The sequence below is a fragment of the Limulus polyphemus genome, unplaced genomic scaffold (assembly GCF_000517525.1).
Source record: "Limulus polyphemus unplaced genomic scaffold, Limulus_polyphemus-2.1.2 Scaffold268, whole genome shotgun sequence".
NCBI classification, from domain to species: Eukaryota; Metazoa; Arthropoda; class Merostomata; order Xiphosura; family Limulidae; genus Limulus; species Limulus polyphemus.
The window spans coordinates 593,108-607,005 of NW_013665878.1; the positions used below are offsets into that span (position 1 = coordinate 593,108).

Below are 13,898 nucleotides of genomic sequence, written 5' to 3' on the forward strand. Positions count from 1 at the left end.
ACATGTTATTATAACAATTGAATAGACTTTCTTCAAACGTTCAGCAATTATAAAGTTTTATTCATTAGTGTAAGGGGTCCAAACTTTTTAGCTTGACACCCTTTCCAAGACCTTACTACCTTGGCTGAAGATCCCCATCTAATGATTGAATAGAAATTGTAAATAATGGCCACTCTTAGGTTCCTTATATGGATTACAATTTGTTCTTTAAAAAAAAAATCTCAAGTCTAATAAAAGTTGAGTTGTTATACTTACCACAATAAACAGAATGAAAATCTTGCTGAAAATATAGCTGTGTCTGGTGTCAGGGAAGTTTTACAGGGAATATTTTTACATGTGTTAGGCCCATCTGAGACTACTTCACATACTTTAGTTTGGAAACCAATGCCTTGGCATATAATGCAATTTTTAGTGCAATTAAAGCTCTGTGTCTTGGTTATAGCATTCAGTTTCATGAAAATGGGTTTTATAATTACCTAATTTCTTTCAAGCACTTTGCTTCACCAAATAACCACCTTAGTAGTTTTAGCACTCAGTTTCATAAAGTGTTTCTGTAATTATTGTTATCCACCTTATTTATTCTAACAAAGCCTTCAATAACTATAAACTTCAGCACCATACTTCAATTTGAAGTTTTAAAAACCTGTCAGATATTTCAAATCACCTAGAAACAATACAGTAAGTAAAATCATCCTATAACAGTTGCTTGAAGGCTTTCAGTAATTTGAAAGGTAGTTTGGAAGTCACCCAAACATCTTTCTTTTATGAATAATGTAGTCTATTAAGAGCTATAGTTTCTTTTCTTTCTGTTTTGCAGTGAATCTCACTACAATTGAACTTTAGGCAAAGTGAAGGAAAACAGATTTTTTTAAATGCTGTATGGGGGAAATAATTACTTACAGATTAGGGTGGTGATCATGTGTTTGTCAAAACAAGAGAATTATTGGATCTGTCAATTGGACAGCAATAGCACACATTTTAAAGATATTTTCAATTAAAAATGTTGTGAATTACTGGAGTTGAGTTTATCAAAACCAAAAGATTCTTTTTTTTATAGTAAAATAATTTCCCTGTTCCTACCTGTTACACAAAGATAAATATATTAACTCTCAAGTCACCAACTTGTTTATGTACGTTCAAATACTGCATTAGGTTAAGTAATTTTAATTTTTCTGTTACACCAGTAACTGTGAAAAGCTGAATAAAATAAATTGAGTGAAATCACTCATTTTCCATATAAGATAGAGAGAAAGCTCCAGAAGTAACTAGTGTTATCAAATGTGATACTTTAATAAAAAAAGAACAGAAAACACAAATTACTCTCTACAAAAAACATCCTTAAAGGTAGAAATAACTTAATATCCAAAACCAATTAACCCTTCACATCTGGGCTAGGTTCTTTTACACCTTTTGTGGTGTTACATTTCATTTTATTATGAATGCATGTCAATAAAATTGAAATGAAAATGTAGTTTATATTTCAAATTTGTATAGCATTTTTAAGTTCTTAATTTGAAAAACAAATATTTCAAAAATTCCCAGTCTTCATTTTACTGTGTCATGTTATGCATTTGAGCCTTCTGTAATTCAGAATTTTGTGACATCAAAAATAGGCTACTGCAGTTTTCAATCAATTAGAAACAAATTATATATAATTACAAACAATAATCTAAAATTTGAACCTCCTAACTCCTAAGATATCAATAAATTTGTCAAACCCATCAGAAAAGCTCTCCACTCTCTCTCTCTGACTTTCAAAACTGCTTGATAATCAAGTGTATATGGCTGATGAACATCGTTATTCTAACAGAATAAGCAGTTCCTCCTATACAAATATATCCTTTAAGTTAATGTTTAGTTTTCCTGCTTTAAATCATTAGTCAATGAAATTGCTTGGTTTGTGGTGATAATATTGTTACTTCAAATACTACAGGAATGTTAACATTTTCCTAAACTGAAAATGCATTTCTGATAGATAGATACCTCTTCTCACATAATAGCTTTTCTTGATTTGTGCTGCCCTCTATATGTGCAATTTTTGCTTGCCACTAGCCTTGATGCTCATACCTACACTCACATAATGTCTTGTGGTATAGCTGCACTGAAGCATGCAACAATCCTCCATCAATTAGAATGTGACACAACCTCCTAGTGCATCTGACACACTTTATACTGTAAAGCACCATCATCACTTCAAGATTAGGCACAAAAGATGCACTGGATATGAGAGAAGAGGTAAGTATATATCGGAAATACATTTTCAGTATAGGAAAATGTTTACTTTTGATATGATACCTTACTTCCAGAAGGCACCCAAAAATGAGCAGAAAAAAATGCCCATCCATTTTGTAATTAGACTTGCCAGATGATGTAGAGTGGCTAGGGCACATCAGACTATATTCAGTTGGTCAACTCCAGTCTAAAACCAGGAGGCATCAGGTATTTGTTATCAGGTCCATAGTAAGAGGAGGGCCCCAACTGTCTTCATCTCAATATCAGGAAATGGAAGAGAAAAACAACTCCCATTCTGACAACCCAGGCAGGGCATGTGTGTATACCTAGTATACAACCAACACCAAGTTCTCCAGGAACCCGACATCTGGGCGACAGTAGGAAGGGTCATACAAATATGGTGGGTCAACTCTAGTCTAAAACCAGGCGATGTCATGAATTTGTCATACAGTCCATGGTAAGAGGAGGGTCCCTTCCAACCACATGTGAGAGGACTTATGTTGGCTGGTTCTGTGCCAATCCAACATTAGACCATCTGGGAACCAATATCCAGACAGCAGTAGGATGGGACAAGTCAGCTGAAGAGGTGAACTGCATGTGGTAGATTCATCCAGTCCAAAATCAGGTGGCATCTAAAATTTTTTTATTGTCTGTGGTAGGAGGAGAGTACTCACCATCTAAACCAACAGAACACCACCACTCTACTCTCAACTGAGTGTAATCTGTCACTTTCAGGAGGAAGCATAAATGGTCCACCACCACAGCAGCTAGAAACTGTTAAGTGGCAAAGACTCCTGTACTCCACTGGGATAAGGTGGGGGGGGGGGGGCAATGCAGTGGGGAGTCCAGACAAACATAACATTGCAATGGGGGACCATCAAACCCCATTTTGAAAAACAGGATAGTCTTGGTTTATTAAACTAGAACCAGAGGGATGGGCAACAATCCCAATATTGCATTATTCATGGTAGTCCATGAGTCAGTACAGTCTGGTGCAGGACTTATTTACGAAGCAAGATGCTGCGAGGCAACCTCCAGTGGTCTTGTGGAACACCCCATCTCTTCAGTGAGTGTTATAGATCTGTATGGCCATATGGTGCAGATTTACACTTAAGCACACCTGGGCAGGCACCACTAGCCACAGAGTGGAATCTAGGAAAGGAGAAAGGGCCACTGGAAACAAGTGAGGAGAGGGAGGAATGTTGATGCGCAGTCTCCACCCAAGACTCTAAAGTATCAGTGATGTCCCCAAAAACAGACTGGCACTAGAAAGGAGCAAGAAAGAGATCACGTAATTAGGAAGCAGGCAGATGCACATGTGACAAGAGGATGTCCCTGCCAAGAAGATCCCAACAACAAAGGAGCAATATATGAAGGGATAAGGCTAAGGAAAATAAGCATACCAATGTAGAAAAAAAAGGGCAAGTGTATCTGCCAAAAACCCTTCAGGGAAACGATATATAGACTCAGAAAAGAGGTGAATGAATGAGAGCTACCAGAGGATGGTAGTGAGGTTGAAACAGAGACAAGAGAACTGGGCCAGGAAAAACAGGATCAGAGCTCCATGCTTGAATCAGAGACTCTAAGGTCTATGATATGCCAAAGCATGGAGTCAGCCAAATGTTGAGCTGAGGCATGCTGACACCCAAATCTAATTGGGTAAGAAGTTGTTCAGCATGGACTTGAATATCAGGTGAGGGGGAAAAAACTAAATAATCCAACAAAAGAGCAAAATGAAGAAGGGAGGGGGAGAAATCATAAGATACAGGGGAAAGAGACAAAAGGTAACTTACCTGAAAAATCATGCCCAAGATGTAGACAAAGGGCAAGGTAGATTAAGAGGGGTAGAGTGGGAAGGCACAGCAAAGGCAGGAGGCTGTCCAAATTTTCTGCTTCAGGAACAGATTCTTCAGGAAAAGGAAGATCCGACTGGGGTTCCAGAGATGTAGCTGGATGCATGATAGATGATCTAACTTATTATGCACGAAGGCCGAGACCTTGTCCCCGAAAGTGTGAAACCCGAAGCCACAGAAGTAGTAAGTGTTGTTGGATCAGTAGTGGCAGGATCAATACCAGAAGCGAATACTAAACTGAGTAATAATAATAATACTAGTAATACTAATAACTTGAAAGTTCATTATGTGGAAAAGAAAACAACAGAAACTTTCCACAAATTTTTTAAACAAAAAAGAAATGACAACAAATTAAAGTTGTCAATACAGTAGTGTTAAGTGAAATTACACATGACAATATGAAACATACTGAAAATCAAGAACAACTGCACACTGGAATGCCAAATCCAGAAGTGATGAAAGTGCTCTACAGTATAGAGGGAGTCAGCTGCCCTAGGAGGGTGTGTCACACTCCTATTGGTGGAGGGTTGTCACATGCTTATTTGCATGTTAGAGCACAGCTTTCCCATGTGAAATCATCTGAGGGTAAGTGGGAGCATCAAAGCTAATGGCAAATGAAACTTACACAAATAGAGGGTAGAACAATCAAGAATCGCTATTATGTGAGTGTTGGGAAGGTATTGTGTCAGAATATAAAAGTATACAATGAAAAGAAGTATTTGTATTCCTAGCATAAAAGCACCTTTGACTGAGACTGATTGAGTATCGGCTTTAAAAATTCACTGACAATTTTTTAATAAAAATATGTTATTAAATTAAAAAGTTTTTCCTGTACAACAGACTTGTAATGTTTACAAAAAGCTTGGTAAATCTTGTAAAGATAAACGTAGTAAATTCAGAACTGTAGTAAACATTAGTATTTTAATTTTAAAGCTTCACAAATATGGATCAGTCCACTTAACCAAGCCCATGAACAGAGAGTTAAATGGAAGAACAAGAAACAGGACATATTCTTAATAAATATATGGTAATAAAAGAGCAGGAAAAAGATTTCTTTTAAAAAAGAAGATTTGTGAAAAAAATGCAAAGCCTACTTTACTCTCTAAATGACAGTGAAGCTAATTATAAAAAGTAAACTTGGACTTATCCTTCTGAGATTACCTTAAATAATAACAAAGATTTACCAATTCACCCTCCAAGTGAAAGTAAATCTGGTGAAAAAGAAAAAAAAAGGAGTTCAGGACTCCATTCTTCTCTGGTCAAGGTATTAGTAACAAAAACTTACCCTCCAGGTGAGATTGAAGCCGGTGAGAAAGGGAGACCAGGACTGCGGCCTTCTGAGTTCAATCTTTTAATAACAGCATTCTCTGGTGTTCTGATTCGCTTTTGACCTTGCTAATAAAATTATTTAAACATCAACATATACAGTAACAAGCAATCACAGAATCATTAAGTTACCATCACCTAAAATCTGAAAGAAGGTCAGTCAAAAAATGAATACAAAAATCTAAACTAAAAAATATGCTAGCAAGCAATCCTTCACACATTCATTATTTGATAAACTGCATGTGTGCAAAAAACAGTGTAAATATAGTTGATAAAACATCCACCAAAAAGCCTTTATTCCAACATACTGCAAGGATACTTTATTTACTTTTTTTGGTTTTATAATGAAATTAAAGAAAACAAATTCAAGAGATCCAAACAATGAACAAACAGAAACTATTATTTCAACAAATAAACTGTTCTGCAATTACACACACTTAAGGAATCAATTAGGTAAATCTTGCTTTTGCAAGAAGCACTAACAGTTTAAAACTGTCTTAAAAATTTTTGTTTGCTGTAATAGCTTTTGTTTCATCGAAACAAAATACAATTAATTGTCTTCACTACACTTTTTTCAAATTGTCAAATTCAAATGTTAAAATTTTGATTAAGATTGTGGACTTTCTAATTATTCCTTTTGTAAATGTAAACCTTGGGATAATATCTAGGAATAGAGTAAAAGTTTTATACATAAAAACCTTGAACAATCTAATCCATGTTTAAAAAAACCAACTTACTGAGCTCAGTCTTCCTGTAGGTGTTCCATAACCCTCAATTAAATCATCATCAATGCTGCTATTTCTGAACATATGTTAGGTCAAATTTCTTTATAAATGTTATCTAACATACACATTTCTTCTAAAACTTTTACTGTGCTTAAGGTTTTATTACCTTTATATCTTCAAAAGATACACATAAATTATACATAACTAGTTTTGGTATTAGGAGTGCAGCAAGAGATCAATATAATATTCTTCCACCATTCCACCACAAGTTATAACAAACCAGCAACAGAAAATGTTTTTAAACTTAAAAGTGAACTGGTAAAAACTATCACAATAAATCTGCTAAAATCTGTAAGATATTCATAGATATTTACGATGGACTTGGAAAAATTACGCTACTATTCAAACAGCTACAATCAAAGAATTGACAAAATCATTAAGATTTTATAAGATCTTTGACAGCAAAAAAAGAAAAAGAAAAAAGTATTTGATACAGCAGAAAAGCATCTTATTTCCCCAATGAATAGTCAAGCCATAAAACAAATATTCATAAACTTCAAGAGAGGTTCATAAATTCTTTCTGGGATGAGAATAATTCTTCTCTCCCAAACCAGTAAGCTTTCCAGGAATGTACAAATGCCAAAGTTGAATAACAAGGTCAAAGTCAAGGTTATAGCAAATTTATTGAAGCATAACTGTTAAGACCCAACAACTTATTAGAGAGAGAACCTAACTTTACTTTGTATAGAAACTATATGCATGGCTGTAATGAATGACAGTAAGATAAATATGAGAGACCTACTATATCACAGAAAATGGGAAGATTTTTGCCTAAAGACGGTAATGTAAATTTAAATATCATAAAAAAAAAATTCTTTATCATTGCTCATGTCCAACACAACTTGTTTATCATTACATGATTTTGTACATAGAGCTCATAAACTCACCCTCATTTTCAATAATTGAGATTTCTCATTGTGCACATTAAACACAAATTTCATTCAATTTTGTGGGAAATTCAACAAATATTACAGGTTTAGATGTTTTACACAGTACCACAACATTTTAAAAAATTTGTCTATATTTTGTTTTCTTGGGATATTGTTTAGGATAGTACAAAACAACTAATGTTTTTACTGGTTTTACTCACTGTTAGTTTATTACTATTAATAATAATTAATAATAGGTATACAAGATTTTTGCACATTGTTTGACATTGCATCACTAGTTTAGTTAGTCTTTATAATTACTTCCATTGTCATACTAGCTCTATTCTTATAGAACTTTTATCTTTGTAGAGAATCATTGAGTTTTCTTTTTGGCTTTTACAAAAGATTGAATATTATTATTTCCTGTTGCCAGTTCTAAGTGTTTGTTACAGGAGACAGTTAATAAAGACTGGTGGTAAAAGTTTTAAACAGAATACCTACTAAGTTTAGCTAGTTATTGTTTGTTTGTAATCAAGCACAAAGCTAGACAATGGGTTATCTGTGCTCTACCCACCACAGGAATTGTAACCCGGATTCCAGCGTTGTAAGTCCGCAGACATACTGCTGTACCACTGGGGGGCTTAGCTAGTTATTACTTTACATTTGACATTTTAATATTGCAATGTTCATGTCATCTATTCTCTTTTTAACTTTTGTATCTACATAACTATTGGTTTTTAGTTGTACCATGGGAAAGTTGATGTTACTGACTTGACATGATTTAAACTGAAATATGTCTTGAACTGTCAAAAATGGAAGAGCTGCTGACATTATTCAGTTGAGTGGTGGTGGCTTAATGATTTAAGACAGCAACAATTATTTCAACACCTCAGCATCCAACAATAGTAAGTTCCATATTATTGTCAGCTTAAGAATTTTTCTTTTATTATGTAATCCCCATAGGAATGGACCTTTGACTGGAATGTAATATTTTGAAGAAATGCATTCCTTTAAAGCTAGTTTGGTAAAAGCATCAAATACTTCATTAACAACATTCCTATTCAGATTAGCCATCCGATCTTTTTTCCTATCAAGATCTTAAAATGGGATCATCATAATCTTCCTTTCATCAAGTTTCAGTACTACCAAAAACCTCAACGTTAACAGAAAAAAATAATAATAATTATTTCATCAACCTACTAGAAATACTTCTAGTGTGTTAAGTCGAAAACAAATGACTACTTAATCATCCAAAAGCTTTTCACCTTTCTCAAAAGTTCTTGTCTCCCATTAATTTCATCACTTAATCCAACATGCACTATAAAAATTGGCAGATTCTGTAGTTATTTCTACTAAGCTATCTATTATCTCCACAACATATCACACTTTAGCATACAAACTCTAGTCTTATCTACAGGTGATACTATTCACTTTTGATTTATCTTTAAACTAAAAGAATGTTAAAGAAAATTCTGAAGTTTAAATGCAAAATCAATTCAATATTACAAACTTTTGGAATAGTTAACTTAATAAAATAATGAGTGAATAACTTGATTTCACCGGAGATTTATGACATAAATCCCATTAACTTTATCCTCAACGTACAGAATTGTATTTATAATTTTCATTCCAGATAGTCTGGATACTGCATTGTAGTGTGTAATTATACATTACTGCTTGTTGCAACACTCAGTGTAGTATTTAAAATAAAATGTTGAAATCGCTACTTTATAAGTAAGATACACATGGGACTTCAGCAGTAATTAGTGGGATTAACTGCAATGTTGATATTTATGTAAAATGTTTTAGTGTGACTCACATCTTATTAAGAATCCTGTAAGCAATAAAGTCAGAAGCAAATTGGTACTTAAATACTTTAGAATGTTTAAAACATTTATTTTTTTGCGATACACATTATTCAATTTATTTGATTATTGAAATTTTATTAAAATGTTTAGTTATTTAATGACCTCATAAATTATTACTAACCAATATATCAGAGCCATGGAAAGCATTTATTTCACTGGTTTCATGAGATTGGCCAGACTGTGTGTCATTCAGGTCTAATGAATACTGGCACAAAATGTTTATAAATTCACTTCAGCTGGCCAACTTCTTCATATTACTGCAACTATTTTTAATATACTGTTTCATTGTACTTGTAGGTGTCATAGAGACATGGACAATACCCAAAGGAACTTAAAATATTCCTGGCAACCAGTTCAGTAAGTAGGCAGTAAGGTCATAGCAGGTGAGAAAATTGAAATGGTTATTAAATTAGTAAAAATGAGAAAATGAACGAAGTAATGAGTAGTGAGGCATGTTCATGAACCATGACAGTTCCATGGTGATCAGATATTTCAATATTTAAAAATTTTTCATCAGACAGACACAAGCCATTTATAATGTAGATTTTAATTCATATGTATAAATTTTAAGCAAATATCTGACACAACATATTTCCATTAAAGAAGCAATTATATTATTCCATAACAAAGGATACATCAAATCAATAGTTGTTGCATTGTACACAGGTAGGGCCTTCTGACTTCTTCGTGATGACTTTGGTGTTTTTGTTTTCTTGTTCAATTCCTATAGGAAAAAAAAACTTTATTTTAAAAATACTAAGGTTTATATTAAACATAAAAATTAAAGAATAGATTAAAACAATCACCAAGTTTTTTATATTTTTATGTAAAGAGGATGAAGTTTCGAGCTAGAGCTCTTCATCAGATCGTACAGCATTTTTTTTATACAGTATTTTTCTCAAAAATTCACAATAGATATGCTAACCTTTTAAATATAATGACACATCCATTTATACACATCAACAGTTTTCTGTATTGAGAAAAACACATCACATTTGAATGTGCAAGTAGGTCTACTCTGAATTAATTCTGTTTCTAGTTGGTTATGCTGTCTATGCTGGTAATACTTATTAATGAAAAACAATACTATATAAATGTGCATTATACCTCTCTTTCGAGCTGGTTTAAAAGATCAAGAGTAACTTCACTGTCAATATTTTTGGTTGTAGCAAAAGCAACCCAATTTGACACCATCTGCTCTGCATCTAACTGATACACAAAGCACAACTCTTTCACTGAAACAAAAAACAAAAAGAAACAACAGTCAAACATAAGATGCAATTCTTCTAAGTAATATGTAGTCAACTTATTATCACAAAATAAAACTACTCACTAAGTCTGTGCTAACTGGGATCAGCAGTGTCATGGATTGTTGCAATGTTGGTTTGTATGAACTATAGGTGTATGTCATTTTACTGATTGGTGACATTTCTTAAGGTGAATGTTAAGAAATAATTGTATGGAATGAACTAGTAGAAGACACTAAAAACCTAAAAACATTTGCATACAAAAACTTAAATTTTTAGTCGTAGAAATAGACTATTATTATTTAATAATTATACTTTTGAATGCAAGCAGGATAATGCTTTTATCCAAGAAAGAACTACAGGTTTACTGTACATATGCATGCCTTAATCATGATGATAAAACTGCATAACCATCATGATTCTACTTTAATTTTCAAACTTATTCTATTATTAAATTTTCTAACCAGATTTTTACCAAACTTTAGGGAATTAACTCCTACATGGAAACTATGATTTGATAAACAACATAAAATTGATACATGAAAGTCATACCTTCAACAGTATATTCTAATACTGTTTTTACATTGTTAACATTGATTTAACTTAATTCCACCCTAACAAAAAAAAATGGCCTAGAAATACTAGTAGTAAAAATTCCAAATAATTCAAGAGTTATACTGCTTTTCTCAGTATAGTAAGAAGTTAGTTACATGAGTACAATAGTGATCTTCAGTGATGCACCATACTAAAAATAACTAAAGGAAGCACTCTGTTGGTAAAACTGAAAAAACTTGTTTATTATCAATGAACAAAGTATAACTGACAGCTCAACCAATCAATTACCAATGTATTCATCCACTAGTTTTCATGCCACCAAGATTATGTGTTCATACATTATAGCTGTTTCACATGATGATGCCAGGTTAACTTGGTAAAAAGTTGTAACCATACATATTATGCTCTGTTTATTAATAACAAGCAAGTTTTTCTGTTAAAAAAAAAGACTTAATCTGTCTGATTAAATTTAAAGTTCTTTGTTAAGTTAGTGCTAACTACAGACTAGATAAAACACCAGGACTAAACACTGTTTTTCCCAGGATTTTAAAGGAAGTCAAAGATTAGATATGTGAAACCCTTATTTTTCATTTTTGGTAGGTCAATAGCCACTGAGCAGATGCTTAAGGACTGGAGAACTGCTAATGGTAGTTGTGTTGGTAAGTGGAGTGATAGGAATTAACCTTTAAATTGTAGACCAGTTAGTCTTACATCTGTAGGGGAAAAAATTCTTGAGTCTGATAAATGAAACTTTGAAAAACCATCCAGTAAGACACAATATCACAAAAGAAATCAGCATGGATTTACTAATGGATAATATTCCCTTACTAATCTTTTAGCTTCTTTCAAGGATGTTATGTGAATATGTATCTGGATGACAGGAAAGATGGAGACTTGGTGTACTTAGGTTTTCAATAAGCTTTTAATACAGTACTACAGAAAATATTACTTAATAAGCTTACATTGGTGAGTGTTGAGGAAAGTATAGTAATAGGATTATTGGGTTGTCAGATGAGAGAAAACAAAAAGTTCCTATTAATGGAGTTCAACTAAGCTGAACCCATATTACTTGTGGAGTTCCTGAGGAGTCAATGTTAGAGTCTTTGAATTTTCTTATGCTTGTGAATGATACTGACAGGAGCATAAGAAGTAAAGTTTGGAGATAACATTAACTTTGATATTTCAGGCTGTATTGAGGTTATTGAGGTACTTCAGAATGACTTGGATCAGTTAGTTAGTTGGACATATATGTGGAAAATGACCTTTAATTGTAGTAAGTAAAACATAATGAATTGGGATTATCATGATTTGAATCTCACATTTAATACAGATAGGAATCTACTCAATAGTGTGATTGAAGAGAATAATCTTGCCATAATGGTAGATGAGTCACTCAAACCATCAAAGCAGTGCTCTGTTGCTAGTAACAAAACTAAATAGAGTTTTAATATGTACTTATATACATTGATTGCAAGTCAGAAAAGGTAATTATCTTTCTATATAAATCAACAGTTAGTTTTCACCTGGAATAGTGTGTACAGTTTGGTATATTTAAGAAAGGATAAACATATAGATTTATTGAAAAGATTTCAGAAGAGTGCTAATAATAATAGGATAATTCCAGTGATGGAAGGGTATCTGATATGGTTAGGTTAAGGTGTTTTAACTTATTGCTTCTTCAGAAAAGTGGGGTTAAAAGTGATATTATTGAAGTTAATAAGATTATCCAGTCTATTAACAGGATCAAGGTCACTGGCTTCTTTGAGTTATGTCCTGGAGACAAGTTTGTTTATGATTTGGAAAAAGAAAGGTTAAACTTTAGTTTTATTTTTTGAATGAGGTGATTTAATTCTGGAATGAGTTGCCATTGGAAATAATGGAGAATGGTGTTTTACCACAATTTTAAAGTGGAATTGAAATTTTTCCTAAAAATAAAGGGTAGGGGTTTAAATTTGTTAAGGTTTACAAAGGTGGGTATGCAGACCAGTCTCCTAAACACCAAAATTTTAAGAAATGGAAGTACTAAACACCGAATTAATATAAAATGAACAATGAAATGAAAGTATTTTACACACAGAAATGTAACAAAATGGAAATGTCACTGAATTGTAATGCAAAGAAATTACTTTGGATAAATAATTATGTAAAATACTAAATATGAAAAATTTATTTTAATTGATTTACGTAAATGATATTCTGCTTGGTTCAATGTTCTTTACTATTCCAAGAACATGACACATATTGCTTTATTCAGTGAGAGTCACATCACTTATTTTATTAATATATTTTGAGTTTGTTCAAAATGGTTTTAATTTAAGAAAATATATATACACATATATTATTATGTACATCAATTTCGTTGTGTTACATTTCGGTGTTTAGTAGTGCCTGGTGTGCAGGAAATGAGCTTGACCGTGACGGACCAAATAATCCTTCATGTTATGTTATATAGTAATAACTTATATATATAATCAAATTAAGAGTATCTTCTGAAGAAGAACACAAACATATACAACTTAAATAATGCCTAGCTCTTTATCTTATTCTAAAAAAAAGGTAAGTGAGTAGTTTACACTTTAACTTACTTTTTGTTAAGACACTTTCGTCAGTTACACTACAGCTAAATTCTTCTAGTTCCTTAAGAATTGTTTCTTCTGAAACTTCACACGGCATTTTTTAGGTTTAAAATCAGTAAATAAAAAGGGACAAAAGAAACTTCAATATTTACACGACCACATAAAAAGTTTAACTTCAAAGTAAACACAACACTAAACTAAATTGCTTAAAAAATAAGTTAAATGTTATACTTAAAAACACAATTTTCTATATCGTTACTAAAACTCCCGCGAAATGTGACGTGAACACCCTCTACAATACTAAAAGTAATAGTTATAACGATTAAAACAAAGTCGAATAGAGAGCCCAACATGGAAAAGGTAAAATAGAAAAATTAAACTTATTTTAGCAATAAATTATCATCTCAACCATAACAACTTAAAATTAGAAGTTTTAGTCAAATTTAAAATTAAACTTCGTTTCTAATAATTATTTTTCATTTAGTTTATTGTTCTAAAGAATGCTGAACTTCTTTTGTAAGAAAATTGGAAAAATGGTTAGATTTGGTCAGTGATCTCTAGAAGCTAAAATATCATTAGTTTCTTGC

The 13,898-nt window shown here is 32.4% G+C and overlaps 1 protein-coding gene across 1 annotated transcript in view; it reads right to left on the reverse strand.

Annotated features, from left to right (window-relative positions):
• LOC106456886 (DNA polymerase alpha subunit B-like) overlaps nucleotides 1-13,575 on the reverse strand; it is a 34,173-nt gene extending 20,598 nt beyond the window's left edge. The window contains exons 1-5 of the mRNA XM_013916255.2: nucleotides 13,321-13,575; nucleotides 10,041-10,168; nucleotides 9,569-9,657; nucleotides 6,149-6,212; nucleotides 5,371-5,480 (exon numbers count right to left, since the gene is read on the reverse strand). Of these exons, the coding sequence (XP_013771709.2) occupies nucleotides 5,371-5,480; nucleotides 6,149-6,212; nucleotides 9,569-9,657; nucleotides 10,041-10,168; nucleotides 13,321-13,408 (479 nt within the window). The 5' untranslated portion in view covers nucleotides 13,409-13,575. The remainder of the gene's footprint in view (nucleotides 1-5,370; nucleotides 5,481-6,148; nucleotides 6,213-9,568; nucleotides 9,658-10,040; nucleotides 10,169-13,320) is intronic.
• Nucleotides 13,576-13,898: the final 323 nt, after the last annotated feature.